The 18,894-nt window shown below is 58.9% G+C and overlaps 1 protein-coding gene across 2 annotated transcripts; it reads left to right on the plus strand.

Moving 5' to 3' along the window:
- Nucleotides 1–3,350: 3,350 nt before the first annotated feature.
- Nucleotides 3,351–18,339, plus strand: SCNN1B (sodium channel epithelial 1 subunit beta). Of its 2 annotated transcripts, none has more exons than XM_086759782.1 (14): nucleotides 3,351–3,502; nucleotides 5,724–5,937; nucleotides 8,728–9,046; nucleotides 9,934–10,354; nucleotides 10,682–10,875; nucleotides 11,695–11,798; nucleotides 12,249–12,412; nucleotides 12,866–12,973; nucleotides 15,611–15,728; nucleotides 16,440–16,515; nucleotides 16,703–16,760; nucleotides 17,002–17,063; nucleotides 17,342–17,417; nucleotides 17,879–18,339. In XM_086759782.1, the coding sequence occupies exons 3-14, from the start codon at nucleotides 8,736–8,738 to the stop codon at nucleotides 18,242–18,244; spliced, it is 2,058 nt and encodes a 685-aa protein (XP_086615908.1). In that variant the 5' UTR covers nucleotides 3,351–3,502; nucleotides 5,724–5,937; nucleotides 8,728–8,735; the 3' UTR covers nucleotides 18,245–18,339. The 2 variants fall into 2 exon arrangements, with proteins under 2 accessions (XP_086615908.1, XP_086615909.1); XM_086759783.1 differs by lacking the exon at nucleotides 3,351–3,502 and adding an exon at nucleotides 3,807–3,885.
- The last annotated feature ends 555 nt before the right edge of the window (nucleotides 18,340–18,894 follow it).

Consider the following 18,894-nt stretch of genomic DNA (forward strand, 5'->3'; position numbering starts at 1 on the left):
TCATCCCCGCTCCTGTTCTTGTCGTAAAAAGTCATTGATCACAAAATATTTCACATTTCCCCGGAACATGGGAGGGGACCGTAAAGCAGCGGCCCGCAGGGATCGTTCTGGTGCTCGGTCCTGGCCGGCGCTGGGCGGGCGCTCCCTGGCCTGTGCCGGGGCAGCGTGGCATCGCGGGGACAGCGCCCGCCCGCAGCTACCGCATCTTTAGATGGAGTCAGGGCAGACTGGTTATTTTTTTCAGTAAACTTCTCTGGTACAAACAGCAAATGAACACAACTAACCACCAATTAGTGACAGAGCGGGTCTGGGGAAAGCCCGCGGTGACAAAGGCTGCCTGAGCCCGCAGCCGCTGCGGTCCTGCGCCGGGAGCCTGCTCGGCTTTGCCCACGCGGAGAGGTGCAGCTTCGCCAGGGTGAGGCGCGACGCGGTGACGGCTGTCATCGACGCCCAGGCTGGAGGCAGCTGGGCCGCGGCTGGGTTTTCCCCCATCCCGTCCGTGTCGGAGCCGCCAGCTCGGCTCGCGGAACCGCAGGTGCCACCGCGCAGCCAGCCCCGCGCCCACCGGCCAGGCCGTGGCCGCACTGTGCCGCGCTGTGCCAGGCGTGCCGCAGCCAGACGGGGGGGCCGCTTCCCCCCCTCCTCTGCTGCTTGTAAAACAAAACCAGTCTCAGTTTTACTGCCTGATCTTTGTAACGCAAACAGAGGCCAGTTAAAACGGTTTTATACGCAGCGGTTACCGGTGTAGGTTGGCTGGTGAGATGCTCGCTATCGTTTGACCGTGATTTTACCGGTCACAACCAAATTACTCTATTTTGTTTAGTGACAGCGTGTCTCTGAAAGCGCACCAGATAAACCAGCAATTAAAGTTCTGAATGCGGGTGTTTGTGCCCTGCGTGGGAACGGGCCATGCCCGGGAGCAGCCTCCCCGCTGCGGCGCGAGGCGAGGGGCGGCGCTGGGGACGGGGCGCAGCTCCCCGTGCCCGCGAACCCCAGGGCTGCCGACGGGAAGCCGGGCTACAGGAGTGACGAGTATTTAGCACGTACATCTCGCAGCTCCTGCTGAACTGCAGTGCAATGAGCGGGTGCAGGCGCGCTGGCGGTGCCCATCACCAGCGTGGGCAGGGCAGCCACACCGTCCCGGCTGGGAGAGGGGCTGCCGGGAGGGGACTCCCGCGGAGGCCAGGCAGGTAACGCAGGCTCCCCTCCCGTTTCTGGGGCCTGAAGAGCCTTTCCAAATCCCCGTCAAACCCCTGAGCACCCAGGAGTGGCCGCGGGTCCGACGGCTGCCACCATGGCTGCCCTGGGCCGGGACCCCCACCGGGACCTCCGCCACCCACCGTGCCGAAGGGCAGAATTTGGCCAAAAGCAACGCAGGTTTACACACAACCAGATCTGAATGCATCCTGAGGTTTTGCAGTGACCTGAGCTCAGTCCTGCCAGCAGGGTTGGAATTTTGGGGCGACTCCCTCCCCACAGAGCCATCCTTGGGCTCCAGCACAACCGCCTCTGCTCATCCCCATCTTTAAGTACAGGCCTGAACACCAGCCCAGCCACCTTTGTATCCGCTCCAGTCACCATTCAAATGTTTTCACTTTCCCAGATGAGTTGAGGAGCCTCTGGTGTTTTCTGAGCACTCCGGTCGGAGCGCGGTGCGGTTTCGGGGGCCGGTTCGCCCGTGTATCCCATTTCTCAGCTGTATTTAGCTGCTGGCAGCGGCGCATCGCGCCAGCGTGATGCCCCAGCTCGGAGCACAGAAGCGCCCTCCGCAGTCTTTTCCAGCTGTATTTTTAGCAGGAGGTTTTTGCTTATGGAATAAACTTTCTCACGGAGCCAGCGAGAGGGACAAGGCAAAGTCAAGCCAAACTCAAGGTCACGGCTTTGCAGCTGATGCTCCGAGCTGCCGTGCGTGCAGCCCGCTCCGTTTCCAGCGCAGAGCTGCTGGTGACAGACGTTCTCTGGGGAAATCAGCAGCGACAGAAGGGCGAGGATTGCAACAGGACGGAGGTTGGGAACCGGGCATGTCCTGGTACTCGCCATCAGACCTGTTCGTTCTGGCCTCGCGTGGAAATGCTCTGAACACGATCCCGCGTTCCACCTCCGACATAACGGCAGGAGGCATGCTGGTGCACGCTGTTGTTCCCGAACAGTGAAACGCAGGGACACCAGGGAAAGTCTGCCTGGGTCCTGATCGAACCGGAACCTGTGATTACTTCTCCTAGCAAGAGGCAATCGCTAGCTTTAAAACGCTTTCCTGTGCGGTGATTTACAGTTCCGAGGAGATTTATACGCGTTTGCTGTTCCCTTGTGAGGAGTTAGCGTCTCCCACAGCCGCTCAAGATGCTCACTCAAGGTTTTCCCCCCAAACCCTGATGTGCGGTAGCGTTGTGTTCAGGGACCCCCCGCCACGGCATGCAGTGCGCCCACCCCAGTGCGGGAAAATGCGGAAAATAAACGGGGGGGGGGGTGCTCTCCAGCTCCCCTGAGGGATTAATTATGCGATCAACAGGAATTGCTGTGCCACACACGTAGGATTAAGATTAAGCCATAAAATGCAGAAACGCATGCTAAACACCATGAAAATCGCAGACACCAGGCTACGAGCGCGTTCATGAGGGCACCCGGCCCCATCCGAGCCGCTCGCGTTCCACCCTCGGAAGCAAATAGAAGAGCTGCGGCGTCTTTTAATTCCGCTGTCATTTTCTGGCAGCAGAGCTGGTTTCTCCTCACAGCCTCAGCCACCGCTGCCACCCGGGCTGCCACCCCCCCGGTTCGAGCATCAGCACCCCCAGCCCGCTCCTGACAGGCCGGCGGTGGACAAAACAGGCCAGGAAAGCGTGCCCAGCAGCGCTCCCGACAGTAAACACAGCTGCGCCGCGGCAGCTGTTTAAAGAAATAAATCGTGAGATGTTATACTTCTGTAAAAAAGAAAGATTATAAGATCTCATACTTTATTATAAGTTATTTTGATGTATCTTATTTATACTTTTATGTCTTTTATATTGTATATATGTGACATGCTTTAAAAAAAAAACTATTGCAAGGTTTTTTTAGAAAGGATTATAAACTGTATCAAAGGACGAGCGCATTCCACCCGCAGTTATTTGATCTGTGCCTGTCGGGGGGATGGTTGGGATGGGGAAGTCATCCTGGCACCCCAGCCTTTCAGAACCAGAGGGGGAAACTGGGGGTGAATGGGGGGTCTGGGCAGGGGTCCCGCATCCCAGCCACCACCCCGTGCCTGCTCTTTGAACGGGACTTTTTCTTCTTTTTGGGGAAAAAAACCCCAAGAGGTGCTCATCCACAGCTCAGCATCTCGCGGAGCAGGAGTGGGCAGCGTCACGGGGGCGATTTGTGCTGGTGGTCTCGGCGGGAGCGGCTGCCATTCCTGGAGGTGATAAAAAAAGACAATTTCTAGCAGAAAAAAAAAACCCAAAAAAAAAAAAAAAAATCAAAGCAAGGCTGCCACCGAGCCACGACCGAAGGCGGAGGGAGGGTTCAGGTACCGAGGGGCGGGATGGGGCGGGATGGGGCGGGGGGAGGCAGCGGGGCCGGGCCGCGCTCTCACCGGGAAGCGCTGCCGGAGCGGGACGGGCGACAGGTACGGGGGGACCGGGGACCCCTGAGGAGGGGGAACGGGGTCGGGGATGACCGGTCCCTTCGGCCCCGACGTGTCGCCGGAGGGATGCCCGCGCGGGCATCCCTCCGGCGACACGTCGGGGCCGAAGGGACCGGTGCGACGGGGCTGGTACCGCGCGGGTCGGATTAAAAAGCCCCCGCTTCCACTTTCTTACAGCCCTTCCCCTGCGGAGGGTGCGGGTTTGAAGGCCTAATATTGCTCCCAGAGGGGAGAAGGAAAAAAAAAAATCAAGAAAATTATTGTTGGTATGTGTGGATCTTTGCACGTTTTTGAGGGGGGGGCGCGGGTTTTGGGGTGTTCACGGAGTGCGGTTCTTAGCCAGCCTCTGGTTTTCCTCGGTCAAAGGGGTGGAAGCACGCGGAGCGCACCTTTCAGAATTATTTTTCCTTTTGGTGGGACCTGTGCGATCCATCCCTGAGGGCAAGGGATGCTCTGTCCCCGGGACACCGGCCTTTCTGCGGATTTAGGGATCTGTGGGTAGGGAGGGAGTTGCTGGGGGGTTTTGCTCCTCTTGCATTTCGGGATTCTCGTTCATCGCACAAGCAGCGGAGTTAACTCTCGGCAGCGTGACCTTACTGGCACGTGAGGAGAAAGGCTCCCCCGTCATCCCGGGAGACAGGGACATCACGGAAACGCGGGATAGGCAGGCAGGGGAGGAAGGGATAGAGCGTCTCACATAGGGAACAGGGAGCCACTCAAATGCTATCAGAACCTCCAGACGGTAAATACTCCTCCAGTGCTGTACACGTCCTGGTCAGGATCAAAGATCCGGAGGCACCTGCGCGGAATGGGACGGCTGTGGGCGTCTGAGCCGCAGCCGCTTGCTCTCCACACCCGACAGCGCAGCAAAGCATCTGCTGCGACCCCGGGCTCAGAAAGGGCTTTCGCGGCTGGCTGGCGCCTTACTGCTCTGCTCTTTCAGCTGCCAGCCTGTAAACCTGTGACGTAACAAACGCCTTTCCTCCAACTTGCAAAAACACCCATCGACAGCATAAAGGTCTCCTCTAGGAAAACAAGGTCTTTCCGTTGGGCTCTGCAGGAGGGGGCGGAGGAGCAGCTGGGGATGAAAGAGGGCTGAGTGCTGTGTGTCCCGGCAAAGAAAGTTCTGAATCACTGCAGTATCGGGCCCGGCAGCGGCGGAGCGGTTTTGCAGCCGAGGTGCCACCCCGGAGCCTCCCAGAGCCTGCTGGGTTTTGCTTATGTCTTTATTTCCGAGCGGCAATTGCCCCAGGAAAACCCCAGAAGAGATTCAACACCGTCAACAGCATCATTTCGTAACGCGGGAGTCTGATCTCACCCGTCAGGCGGAGGAGTTTCAGCGGGACGGTGCTGGGTGCTGTGGGGCCGGGCGCGTGGCTGCTGGGGGAGGCGAGGACGCCTCCTTCACAGCGCGGAGCGAACCACGCTACAGCAGGCGCAGGCTGCTTTTCGGCTGGCTTCGGCCCTCACGGGGACACAGGCAGTGCCGGGAGAAGGGCACGGGGCACCCCATGTGCCACAGAGCTCTCCTGGCCCCAGGACCCACTCCTGACTCATTTTGGGTGAGGGCAGCGCACTGAGAAGGGGCAGCAGGGCAGCAGGCAGGCGATGAGGGACGCGGCGGGGGTTCCCTGCGGAGGGGCCAGCTCGGAGCGCACTGTGAGCCGTGGGCCGGGACCCTCGGGCTGTACAGCCACGGAACGCTGCAGCTCGCCTGCAAGCCTTGGAAGTGAAGAGGCCAAACCGGAGAGAAAACCAGCGAGTGGCAGCTGGGAGCTGGGAGCTGCCGCGTGTCCCAGCCCTCAAGCTTCCCACGCTCTGCGAGTGACGGGGGATGTGAGGGCGGCAACAGGGATGGATTTTTGGAACCAATTTTTGAACCATCTCCATTTTTGGAGACCACCCTGGGTGCCGTGCCTCAGCAGCAGCCAGGCTGCATGTCCATCGAAGGGGAAGCATGCCAGCCCTCATCTCCTCAGCTCCCGCCCCACCGCAGCCCCCGCTCCCTTTCCCGGGGGTTTGGGCAGGGCTGGTGTTGACCTGTGTGCCCATGGAGGGTGGGTCTTGTCATTTGTCCCCCTCATCTGTCACCCATCTGCTCCAGGTGCAGCCCGCTGATGGGGGAGAGCAGGACGGGCTCCAGGCTGGCACCAAACCCTCTCCCAAACGCGACGGCGGTGAGCGCCCAGCCTCTGCGCCCGGGGCAGGGAGCCCCCAGTAACAGCAGCTTTGGCTTCCGATCGGGCCGGCCCCTTGCATAGGGTGGCTTTCTGCAGCGAGAGAGAAACAGCCTGTTTGGAAACAGTCTGGAAATAAAGGTAAGAAGAAAACTATTAAAATGAGAAAAAGACTGGAAAAATGACATCCAAGTGTGGCCCAGCGCAGCTTGTGCTTTACGCCAGTTCTTTTACAAAATGACCTTCCGCTCAAAAGCACAGCTTCTGCTACAGGAGGAGTGAACCTGGGCCTTTCACTCTGCTGCCGTGTGGAGACGTCGCCTGCCAAACCCGTGGCTGTCGGCGTGGCTGTCTGGCCAGCACACCTTACCCTGGCTTTCTCATGTTGGGGTCTGTGTGTTCTCACGGCAGGGTGGGGATGCTGCAGGCCTCTGCGTCAGGCAGCTCCTCCAGCCGACACCCTCCCCGTCCCCATCCTCGAACCTGTCCCCATCCCCATCCCTGTCCCCATTCCCATCCCCATCCCCATTCCCATCCCCGTCCCCGTCCCCATCCCCATCCCCGTCCCTGTCCCCATCCCCATCCCCGTCCCCATCCCCGTCCCTGTCCCCATCCCCGTCCCCGTCCCCATCCCCATCCCCGTCCCTGTCCCTATCCCCATCCCCATCCCCGTCCCCACCCCCGTCCCCGTCCCCTGCCCCTGCTCCCGCTGGCAGCTGCCCTGCAGGGCCGTGGGATGGAACAGGTCCAGCAGCTTTGACATCAGGGAAAATCATTCAGAATCAGTTTAAAACATATCTAAAAAGTAGTTTAATCTTATTTTCCACAGTGTGGTCTGAATCTAACTCAAAATTGTGAAAATGCTGCTGTTCAGCGCAGTGTTTTACGGTTGGTGAGCTGAAGAGACAAAGAGAGCTGGAAGCACTCTAATCTTCGCTCAAAACTGAGCTGGAGCCGCTCCGCCTTTCCCGGTGCAGCGTCTTCCCCCGCTATCGCTAGCCAGCGTACGGCGGCTTTGCAAAGAGCGCTCCCAGGTTAGGTGTTAGGTGGAAATAAATTCAATGTGGAGAACAAGTGTCTCCATGACTTCTGCAAAAGTGTGAACAAAGATAAAGCAGCATCAAAATCCACCGGTTTTCTGGGAAAGCAGAGCTTTTACTCTGCCTGTGCTGCTCAGCCCCTAAGTACGTGTCTCAGCATTGGCAGCAGGAAAACAAAGCTAAAATTCAGCCTCAGGAAACAACAGGAGAGGAACTAATGACTTCTTCCAGCAACGTCGGGCTGATGAGCACCCCCCAAATGTCCCTACGGCCGACGGGAGCCCCCCAGCCGCTGCCAGCCTCAGCAGGAGCCCGCGCTCCGAGTGCAGCCGGCACGGTGCGCAGGCAGCGGCGCAAACCGGCGCAGGGCACGCGGCCAGCCGGGTCCAGCCTGGCTGGGTTCTGCCCGGTGCCGCGTAGGTGTGTTTCAAATTTTAATCTAATCTACATCTTTCACTGGATTTCTTAAAAGGTGGAACATATTTACCAGTTTGCCTGCTGGTCTCTCTGGATTTAAATGCGTTTTGCCGATGCTGCTCCACAAAGCGCAGACCCATCTGTCAGGCCGTGCCTCGAGAGGGGTTTGCGCTCACAGCGCAGTGCGGGTGGAACGGCCGTGCACGTTCCGCGCCTTCCCTCGGCCGCGGGGGATTGGGCGGTGCTGAGGTGTTGCTCCTGTTCTCGTTACCGTCCTGCCCAAAAGCCAGCGAGCACCTGACGCAGCGAGCTCCCGGACAACCCCTTCGGCAGGCGGCTGCGGGTGGGAGCCGCTGCGGCACGGGCGCACGGAGGGCGAGCGATGATGCGCCGCTGGCCGGGGGGCCGGGGGGCCGGGACGTGCGCTCCTTGGAGAACAAAAGGCGTTCACGCGGGAGCAGGCCTGCCCTCGCGTGTTGGAGGAGGCAGCCGGAGCTGCTGCTTCCCAAAGCGCTCCCCCATCAGCGTAACCGGGCGTGCAATGAAAATCGTCATCTCGCTCTGCGTCAGGGGCGAGACACCACAGAACCTACAGGTTTTACACTTGTGTCGGGCTTTACGTACTACTTTATGCGGATCTGGCCCACGAACCGATGAAGCAGTATTACCTTTTTTTTTTTTTTGGAAAAGTAAGGACACAGTTGCTCCCACTCCCCAAGAGGCCTGTGCACGCCCTTCAGCTTCCTTTTGTTCTGTCGACACGTAACTTGGTGGTATCTAACTCCCGCATCGCTGAGTCCCGCTCGTTATCGAAATGTGGCGGTGTTGTTTCAGCACTCTCTCTTCTCCGATGCCGAGTTAGATGCAGCATTAGTCTTCCATTCTCTTCTCCCAGGGTTTAAAGCTGAGAAGCGTTCTAAGCAGCTGACGCGGGGTTGTTTGAAATCCTGCCTCAGGATGTTAAGATTTAGTAACACAAATTCTCACCTGAAAATAGCAGCACAACATGTTCTATTTACTCACAATGTGAATGTGAACTATGCAGCATCCCTCACGTGAGCGGTGGAAGCATACCGATAGTATCTGATCGGCAGAGGAATTTGGTGGAAAAACCCAATCTGTTGTCCTTCCTGCGGCGGGCAGCAGCGCTGAGCAGCATTCCTGGGCCTGGGAAAGGTGCTGCCGGCTCCAGGTCCCTTCTCGTCCCCGCCGATACCTGCTGCACCCTCATACTTTTACTTTTAAGAACAATTACCTTCAGCCCTGTATTAGCTTGAACGCTGAAGTCTGTGAGCCTGAATGCTACCTGAAGCCAGCTCCTGTGCATACGGCTTGGTCTGTCCCGTGCTGGGAAAGGTTTTGGATGATGAACGTCCCAAGACGTTCCCGGTGCGCACAGGACACCCACTGCCCCCAGAGCAGCCGAGCCCTGCCCCTGACAGAGCTGTTTCCATGTGCTCTCTCCCGCTTGCAGGCGGCGGGATGAACCTGAAGAAGTACTTGGTGCGGGCGCTGCACCGCCTGCAGAAGGGCCCCGGCTACACCTACAAGGAGCTGCTGGTCTGGTACTGCGACAACACCAACACGCATGGCCCGAAGCGCATCATCAAAGAGGGGCCCAAGAAGAAACTGATCTGGTTTTTCCTAACATTGCTCTTTGCGTCTCTGGTCTTCTGGCAGTGGGGCATCCTCATCAACACCTACCTCTCCTATAACGTCACGTCGTCCCTCTCCATCGGCTTCAAGACCATGAAGTTCCCAGCAGTCACGGTCTGCAACGCCAACCCCTTCAAGTAAGTTCTGCTTTGCCCACTTCACCCAGTCGTGGCTCAGCGCCCTCGGCTGTGCTGCCAGCACGCAGGGCAGCGGAGCCGTTCCTGCCTTGGGTGCCGCGTCAGGGGATCAACCGAAATGATGCTTGCACTCGCCGAGCGGCACTGAACCCCCAAGGGCGGCTCAGGCCCGGAGCGGGGTGCGTGCGCTGGCAGGCTCGCCTGGCTCTCCTCGCTGTGCCAGTTCGCCTGATGAGGGTTATCACCTCCCTGAAAACCTCCCCTGGCTCAGGGAAAACTCGAAGTTCAGCTCGCTTCTCACAGCCAAAATCAGCCTCTCGATCTTTCCCCACAGTTCCTTTCTGTCTCCTTGCTGGCCGTGCACGTTCCCCTTATCGCTGCCGCTCCGGCCGTTGGGAGCCAGTTGAGCGGCAGCGCCGGCCGGGAGCTGCGGTGCCAGACCTCCATCGTCATTTCAAAGGAATCACCGATTTTTCTTACAGTTGTTTTAAATTTACATCCGTGCAGCGGTGCTGCCCAAGGCGAGATGCGCTCAACCGGCGCGCAGGAGTTCCTCGGGGGTTGTTTTTTCTCTCTGCTCACTGGAGCTGTTTTGTGTAAACCGTGGGGAGCGACTGGAACACAACGCGCTTGGTTCCGCGCCGGCAGGTTCACCACCGCAGCCCTCTCTCTCTCTCCTCGTGCTGGTTTGCCGCCTGGCTGCGGGCTGCTGGGATGCCCGTGCCTGAGCTGACCGCGCTCTGCGCGGGGGCTCCCGTTGTTCTCCAGTGAATCCATAGGCAGCGGCCCGAGGTCCCCAGGAAGGTCCAGGCCAGCGGAGCGGCAGACAAAGCGCTGCAGGACCCCAGCGCTTCGGCCCTGCCAGGTAACTGCTCTTTGTCCTGCAGATACTCGGAGGTGAAGCACCTGCTGAAGGAACTGGACAGGCTCATCGAGGCGGCGCTGGAGAGGATCCTGCAGCCCACGCCGGGGAACAGCAGCGAGAACATCTCCCCGCCGCTGGACCTGGGGCTCTGGCACCAGATACCCCTGGTCCTCATCGACGAGCACGACAAAGACAACCCCGTCATCCTAGACATCTTTGAGAGCAACCAGCCTGCTGCAGGCAACCAAACTGCTGCGGGCAACCAAACCGCTGCGGGCAACCAGACTGATGTGGGCAACCAGACTGATGTGGGCAACCAGACCACCACAGGCAACCAGACTGATGTGGGCAACCAGACCACCACAGGCAACCAAACGGCTGCTCCACCTGCCCCAGGCAACGCGACGTCGGGGGAGAAGAAGTACAAGCTGGCGGTGAAGCTGGTGAGAGTGGTCCCATGGGAGGCAGCCGGGGAGGGGTGAGGGACGGGCTGTGCCGTCTTAAAGAATTGACCCAGAAGTGATGTTTTTGTAAGCTGGTGGAAGTAACGCTGGGACCACTGGAGAGCTGTCCCAGCTGGGAGATCTCCCCAGGGAGGGACCCATCTGTGAACACCCGCGGGTGCGACAGCCGGCTCCGGGGCTCCGGCCGTGCCTCAGCCCCTGGGAGCAGCGGGCAGGGCTGGCACCCAGCTGGGCGCGCGCAGGGGAGGGGGCACGCCGCTGGTGTCCCCCCCGGCCGGGTCAGACCTGCCCGCCCTGTGTCCCCAGTGCAGCCATCAGGGCTCCGACAACTGCACCTACCGGAACTTCAGCAGCGCGGCGCAGGCGGTCAGCGAGTGGTACGTCCTGCAGTCCACCAGCATCCTCGCCAGGGTCCCCCTGCACGAGAGGGTCAGGATGGGCTACCAGGCCGAAGACATGATCCTGGCGTGTCTCTACGGGGCCGAGCCCTGCAACTACAAGTAGGTGCCAGCCCCGCTCCCTGCCCTTGTCGGTCACGTCAGGGGTGGTACAGGAGGCCAAAGGCACGGCAGCCTTTTTCTTTTCTCTTTTTAACACCTCTGTCAGTTAACCAAGAGGTTTCGGCTGGTTCTTAACTCTACCGACCTTTCGCAGGGGGTTCCTGGGTGTGATCCTGGCTGACACTTTGGGATAGCGCTGGCGTGAGTTTGCGTGTGGGATGAGCTGGGGGCGCATTGAGAACAGCGGCGTTGACGGGACCGTCCCAGGGCGCTCAGCCACAACCAGCTGCCAGCCCAGCTGCTGAGTCAGCGTATCCCAGCACAGCCCCAGTTACAGCCCCCCCGTTTTCACACAGGGCTCTGGGGAGTGCACTGTAGCCATCATCATTTCTTGTGAACGCCAAATTTGTACACCCGGGTTTGAGAAACGTGCGCACACAGCAGCAGTGTCCCGTCCCTCCCGCAGCGAGGGCCACAGGGAATTATTGCCAGAGAACGAGACACAGCCCCCCCAAAACCTGTTACAGCTCAGAGCAGGCAGTTCTCTCATCTCTGTGACAGACAATTCCGTTCCATCCTGACAACGCGTTATCCCCGCTGGCTGTGTCTCGGTGCACGCCAGCACCTTGCCTGGCTTTTTTTCCAACAGCAGACTGATTGAAGCTACATCAGCTGCAGTGTCTGCGCCGGCACTCGGCAAACACAGCCATTTAAAGGAATCCCAGAAACAGCTGCAAGCTCTGGTCCCACCAGATGCGTTATTTTATAGCCCTTCAGCCCTCCCCGAGAGTCACAGTGTTATGTGCACGATTCTTCCAGGAATTTCACCCAAATCTATCACCCAGACCACGGGAACTGCTACATCTTTAACTGGGGCATGGACGAAGAGGCCTTGAATTCTTCCAACCCCGGCGCCGAGTTCGGTAAGAGCGCTCTGTCGGAGAGGAGCCAAGGAGCGGAAGCGCTGGCGGCTGCCCCGTCTCCCAGCGCTGTTCCTGCCGGACAGAGCGGGTTTCCCATCGCCGTGTCCCTGGAGCACCGCGGCAGGGACTGACGGTGTTCCGGGAGGGGATAACCCCACAGGGAGGTGTGCCATGCAGAAACAAGTAGTGTGACTCCAGATGTTACTCGCAGAAGTGCAACATCTGGAGAGCCGAAATATCAGAGGCAAGGTCCGGCTATTCACTCAGGTGTTTCCAGCTTGGGCATTCGCCATCGTGCGTGTCGATGCACACGCGAGGCTGCCGTGGCAGCCAGGCCCCGTCTCCTCCCCCAGGGATGGAGACTTTTCCGCACAGTGTTTGCCTGTTTAGGCTCCTTTTTTCCCCAAGATTATGCGACCCCTGTTCTGAGCGCTTTGTCCCCTGTCCCAGGGCTGAAGCTGATTCTGGACATCAGCCAGCAGGACTACATCCCCTACCTGTCGTCGTCGGCCGGCGCGCGGCTCATGCTGCACCAGCAGAAGAGCTTCCCCTTCCTGAAGGACCAGGGCATCTACGCCATGGCCGGGACGGAAACCTCCATCGGCGTGCTGGTGGTATGCGCGGCATTCCTCCGGAGCAGGCTGTCTGAGAATAATGTTATCTGATGGGAGCGCAAACAAGTTTGTTTTAAGTCTTGGCTGAACTGGCTCAAACCAAAAGAGTCAGGGTACGCGCCAGCTGCGGGCCGGAACAGTTTATGGAGGCTTTTATGTAACTGTCCTGGCAAAGCACTTTATTGAAGCCAAAATATTGAGCTCAGGTCATTGTTCCCTCTTCCTTCGGCATGCCAGAGGGGGCCTTGCTAAAACTTGCTGCTCCTGAACACCTCACCTGCCTCGATCCGCCCCGGGGAGCCGCTGCGTCTCCTTCGGCTCTGCCGCCCGCAATTCCTTGACTTTTTCAGAGCCAGCAGGGATACAGGAATTACAGAGCCTCTGGAAAACGGGCATCCGGGCCCTGGGGCGCAACGACGCCTGCTGAAGTTTGCTGTTCCGGTTTTCTTTCAGGATGAACTGGAACGGATGGGCTATCCCTACAGCGACTGCACCATGAACGGCTCCGATGTCCCCGTGAAGAACCTCTACAGCCAGTATAACACGTCCTACTCCATACAGGTAAAACGTTTTTAGTTCAAACAAGGCTGTTTAGGAAAAATCATCACAGCAGTTGAAGCCTTTGACTGGCAGGCAGGACTGCTGGAGCACCAGCAATGGCAGCAGAAAGCAGGGCCCAGGGGCACGACCCTCTCGTCTGGTACGAGCCAGCGCTCCAGTCTGAGCACCCAGGAGCCCCAGGTTTTGAAACGATCCCAGTGGATCCAGCGGAAACAACTGTGTTGCAGATCTAACGGTGCAGGCACTAAAGCTCGCCTCGAAAGACAAGGATTGCTGCTTCGGCAGCGGCGCAGTTCAGCGTAATCAGTTTTCGTTCTCGCACCAAAGCAGCTCGTACAGGCAGGAAAGGCGTCAGCAGTTCCCGCTCCCTCAGCCAGGCGGGAAGTTTGTTTCGCTTTGAGAGGGATGAAAATGGTCATTTCTGCCATTTTCTCAAAAGCCAAAACCCAGCAAACCCCCCCAGGACCTCTGTTGTTACACAGGACCCTGCCACCCGTGACGTACCAGCAAAGCCCTGATTTGCAGACAAAAAAGCAAATATTTTTACCTGCACATACAAGCGCAGTTTAGTGCTGGTCCTTCCCTGTATCCTGCCACCGCGGAGCTCGGCGCCCCGAGGCGGAGGGCTCCCACTCATCCCGCACACCAGACGAAGCGAGAGCAGCACGTGCCTGGGCCCCTTGGTCCCTTAAAACCCCTGGCCCTTCAGTTTGCCCCTTCGGCTGCCCGAGCGGCCATGCGATGGCCGGTTATGCCTCAGCTCGGAGGGCAGACCCGCAGCACCAGCCAAGGAGACCTCGCGTCCCCATCCTGCCTGGCCTCACTCCCTCCCGGCACTGGTTTCACTGGGAGGTGCTGGGGACCGCTGGAGCCAGGAAGGGGCAGATTGGCCATTGCTGTTGGGCGAGCTCCCCTACACCCGAGGGGTTCCTGAGCCACCACCGCCGCTGTCCCCGGGGCGGCAAAGCCGCGCCGACCACGCGGCCGGCAGGATGGGGAGCTTTTGCCGAGAGGTGAACGCGACCCGTTCCAGGCGGCAGGCCGCTGCTGCTCGCGGCGCTCCGGGAGGACGGGAGCTCCCTGGAGAACTGCTGTGCTCTACGTTTTCACCACGGCATCGCTCTAACGTGCAAAGCCGCTCCTATTTTGTGCACGCGAGTAATATTTATCCCTGCAGGAGAGGAACAGACAGGAGCGAATCCTCTCCTGACCAGTCTCTAATCCTTCGCTCTTTCAGGGAATTCAGGAATTGTTCACCCTGGAAATGCCTGCTTGTTTTGTACAGGACATGAGGACAGACCTTTGCCTTTGCTTCGCTCTAAAACAGGGATGAGAAAGTTGAGCATTTGTAAACCTTGAATCTGTAGAAAAATACAGTGCAACCGTGAAGCAGCGGTTAATTTGTAACAGGCTCTAGCGTGAGGGAGAAGCATTTCTGGGGGCGAGAGCTGGCAGAAGGAAACCGTCCGCACCGTTTGGGGTTGTTACCGAAAGCCTGAAGTCCCGTCCACCCCAGTCGAGCAGGAGGGCTCGGTCGAGCAGGGCTTTTTTGATTTCTGCTTTTATTCAACGATAACAATTGCACCACTTCACCCCACTTTTCCAGGCGCTTGTATGACGTTTCCGCAAACACTCGAGATGATTGCGTTATTCCTGACAAGGTGTCGAGCGCTGGCTGGGGCTCTGTCCACACCACTCACGTCACTTCAGAGACCTCGCAGCCAAATCGGGCTTCTCCGTCCCTCCCTGATTGCGCTGAGCTCCGTGACCGTTGTGTATCCCACAGAAGCTCTCTGGCTGCTCTACCAAGCTGGAGCCGTTAAATTTAATTCTCTTTTCATAGGCGTTGTTATTGCCTCTGCCCCATCCAGAACCCCGCTCCGGTCTCGGGTGATTAACTTCATGCCTTGCTGCGCTAACGGCCGCACTGCAGCCCAGCCCGCGCGCTGCCGGAGCTGCGGCCGCAATCCTTTCAAGCAGAGAAGCAGATGCACAGATAAGATAATTCCGATTTCTGAAACCTGCTCGTTATCTTGAAATATTTTTAGGGTCCCGGCTGGAACCCAGCCCTTGGTCAGCCTGTCCCATAAAGGCTGGAGACAACAGCGGTGTCTATGAGTGAAGCAGAACATTTTTATTCCTTTATGGAAATTCCATATTACTTCCATGAACCCCTAAGTAGTTAAGAAACAAGAACCAGGTTCCCTTCTGCTCCTGTGAGGTGCCTTACCCACGGGCAGCTCACTACTAGGATGTGCCTGAAAATCCGGAGGAGGTCAGTAAAAATGCATCATAAAGAAACCTGCAACCGCAGTGCCGCTCTACGGCTTACCCCCCCAGCCTGGTCTCGCCTGCGCGACTGGCGCGGCGCTGCCAGAGCCTGCCGCGGTGCCTGGCGATGCTCGCTGCGCGCTGCGGGCTGGGATCGCGCCGTTGCGCAGGGATGGGTGCCGGCAGCGCCTGCTCCCGCTGCAGCTTCAGCCCGCTCTGCGCGCAGCCGCACAATCCGCCGCTCAGCGCAAAAGAGAGAACGTACCTGGGAGCCGAGCGTTCTGGCAGCCAACGCCGACTGCAGCAGCGCGGAGGTGGGCAGGGGGTCAGCCCACGTCTAAGCAGCTCCCTCTTCCCTTTTTCCAGGCCTGCCTGCGCTCTTGTTTCCAAAATCACATGATCGAAATCTGTGGATGCGGTCACTACATGTTCCCTTTACCTGAAGGGGTGAATTATTGCAATAACGAAGATAACCCAGGCTGGGGTAAGAACACGAACAGAACTAACGCACAGTCCTCCCGGGGCCCTGGCACGCAGGAGGGGCGGGGGCGGATGCGGGATTTGCTGCTGTGGAAGCGCCACAGCGACTGGCTTTTCCCCGTGTGCAGTCTCCCCATGGCCGTTCGGGTCAGCGCCGGGGAGAAGGGGCCAAATCTTGGTCCCGGCCACGGGCTGAGGGGCTCAGCCTCCGCGCTGCCCCAGGGCAGGGCTCTCTGCAGCTGCCTCCAGCCGAGGACAGCAGCGGGAGCCGCTGGGTACCGCCCCAAGGGAAAGAGGGGTGACGCTCCAGGCCTCCGCGCCGGAGCAGCGCAGAGCCAAGTGGGCCCTGCGGCGAGGGGCTCCGGGGATGTGCCGGGGCGAGGGGTCTGGGGCCGCCCCGCAGCCAGGCAGATTCCCCAGCACGGGTCCTGCTCTCCAGCCCCGGCAGCCGGCCAGGGCTGTGCCGAAACCACCAGCATCAGGCAAGCTGACTCTGGAGAAACCGACCGCAGAAAACTAGAATTTATTTTTAATTCATTATTAAATTGTCTGACTGCTTCACCCGAGTTTCTCAAGGAAAGGACGGTTAGAGGGGAAGACAGCAGACCTGTGCAGCGGGCTCACACCTAAATATTTACTAAATGAAATTGCTATAATTCATCAGGTGGGGTCCTTACCTAAACAGATGCTTTGAATGTTTGTTTTCACCACACAGCGTATTGCTATTCGTCACTGAGGTCCAGCATACGGCACAGGCAGATTTGTATTGACTCCTGCAAGGAGACATGCAAGTAAGTCCAGCGCCGCTTCCGGCAGCTCTAGAGGTGGAGGGGGTCCTGCCCGTCATCTCCCATCAGTTCTGACCTTTCAAAAACGGCAGCAAATCGTGCAGGGCTCCTTGCCTGCATGAGAACTGAAGTCCCAGTGACTTCAGGGGAGGGAACGCTTCTGTACCCATGCTCTCCTTTCCCCCCCCAGCGACACGCAGTACAAGATGACCATCTCCATGGCGGACTGGCCGTCGGAGGCCTCGGAGGTAACGCCCATTTCTTGTTTTGAAACATCTAGTAATAGTTACCTGTTCTTAGCCACATGAATTGCTCAGTATTTTCAGAGCTAATGCCAGGTAGCAAGCGCCTCTTTGCTAATTTTCAGGTTTTCAGCGTGCACACACACACAGGTGCCAGGGCTTCCTCCCCGGGTCCCACGGGTTCCTGCCCCGCAGGCGCCCAGAGCTGGTGCTTCTGCTCCCTTCTGAGTGAGTTTTGTTTTCCCAGGACTGGATTTTCCATATTCTGTCTTATGAACGGGATATGTCAACAAACGTGACCCTGGACAGGTAAGGGAAAGGAACAACCCCGTTGTCCTCTCTCCTGAGCCCGTTAACATCAGACTGACTGAGCCCAGGTGCTGGCCCAGAGCACACGTGTGCTGACGCGAAGGGAGGACAAGATTTGGCGCATGCTTGCCTGGGAGATACGTAAAGCGAACTGAAATGCGCCTCATGCATATCCTCTGCCCAGCAGAAGTTCAGCGGGCGCTCCCGAGCAGCTCCAGCCCTGCCACAGGCAGGCACGCGCGGCTCGGCCCTGCTGAGCTGCCTTCTCTCCCTTACAGAAACGGGATCATCAAGCTGAACATTTACTTCCAGGAGTACAACTACCGCACCATCTCGGAGTCTGCTGCCACGACGGTGAGTGCCCATCCCTGCCCTTCTGCCCAGCGCCGCAACGCGCTGCAAGCACTCAGCGAGCACGCGCCCAACGAGTCACCCAGCACGCAGTGGGGCTCGGCTCCTCGGGGCTGATCCGCCGTGTCCAGAGATGCTCCTCACCAGGAGTCTGCCAGCCCCTCGGTGCTGCTGCTTCACACGTCCATGGTGAAGAAGCGGTCAAACAACCTCTGCAGCGGGTTCACAGCCCCTGGTTCATTCCCCCCTCTACCTCCTGCTCCCATCGCCAGCGCAGGGCAGGCCACTGAGAAGCAGCACCAGGGAGCACGGTCCCTGTGGGGCAGCACCCGCGAGGCGAGGGACGGGGCAGGCAGGTCCGTGGGCCAGGAGGGGCAGGGCCATCACCAGCACCCAGGGCGATCGGTGGGGCTGACCAGGGACGGGGCCTGCCGCCTCGGCTGACTCCGCTCTGCTCCCCGCAGATCGTTTGGCTGCTGTCGAGCTTGGGAGGCCAGTTTGGGTTCTGGATGGGGGGCTCGGTGCTGTGCCTCATCGAGTTCGGGGAAATCATCATCGACTCGCTGTGGATCACCGTTATCAACCTGATCAGCTGGTGCAAAGGCCTGAAGCAGAAGCGGGCGCAGGCGCGGTACCCAGACGCGCCCCCGACGGTGTCGGAGCTGGTGGAGGCTCACACCAACCTGGGCTTCCAGCACGAGGACACGGGTGCCCTCCCCAGGGACGAGGCGCTGCCCCCCGAGCCTGGCACCCCCCCGCCCAATTACGACTCGCTGCGCGTCCAGCCCCTCGACGTCCTCAGTCCCGATAGTGACACAGAAACTGAGTGAGCAGCACGCCCCGTCACGTCCCGACGGCCCTGCCATCGCCACACTCATCTGCCACTGGCTGAGCAATCTTCTGCTCTGTCAAGATTAGGAAGGAACTAAAAAGCCCTGGCTGTGCTCCCCTCCGACTCAAAGCACTCGCTGTGTCTAATAAACCCTGTCATAAACCTCAGGGTCAGCGTCAGGCTCTGGCTTTACATACAGACCTTGTATAAACCAGTATTGCTATAAAATCCTAAGGCATCATTTCTTTCTAATACGGGGTTTTGCTCACTCCTGGGTGAGAAGCACTTCCTAGCAAGAAGAGGGCGCAAGCGCAGGTGGGCACGGCTGTTAACGTGTGCCGGAGATAAATACTCCGGCCTCCACAAAGACCCAGGTCTGGGGGAGAAGCACCAGGCCATTTAACAGTACCACACTCTTGGCAACAAATAAATAAATTTTAAAGTTGCCTTTAAGTTTCCTGTTGGCAGGGGGTGCAGTTCAGCGCCGGCAGCAGGCTGATGCCCGCAGCTTGCAAGAAAGGGAAGCACTGTGCTCGCCCCGAGGGGAGGGCGGCCGGGGGGCTCGGTGGTCCCCGCGGGCCGGGCTGGACGATGCAGGGAGCTCGCCCACCCTCGGCTGGTCCCAGCCCCCAGCTCTCCCAGGAGCCC

Source organism: Chlamydotis macqueenii, chromosome 15 (assembly GCF_036417535.1).
Source record: "Chlamydotis macqueenii isolate bChlMac1 chromosome 15, bChlMac1.mat, whole genome shotgun sequence".
Classification (NCBI taxonomy): Eukaryota; Metazoa; Chordata; class Aves; order Otidiformes; family Otididae; genus Chlamydotis; species Chlamydotis macqueenii.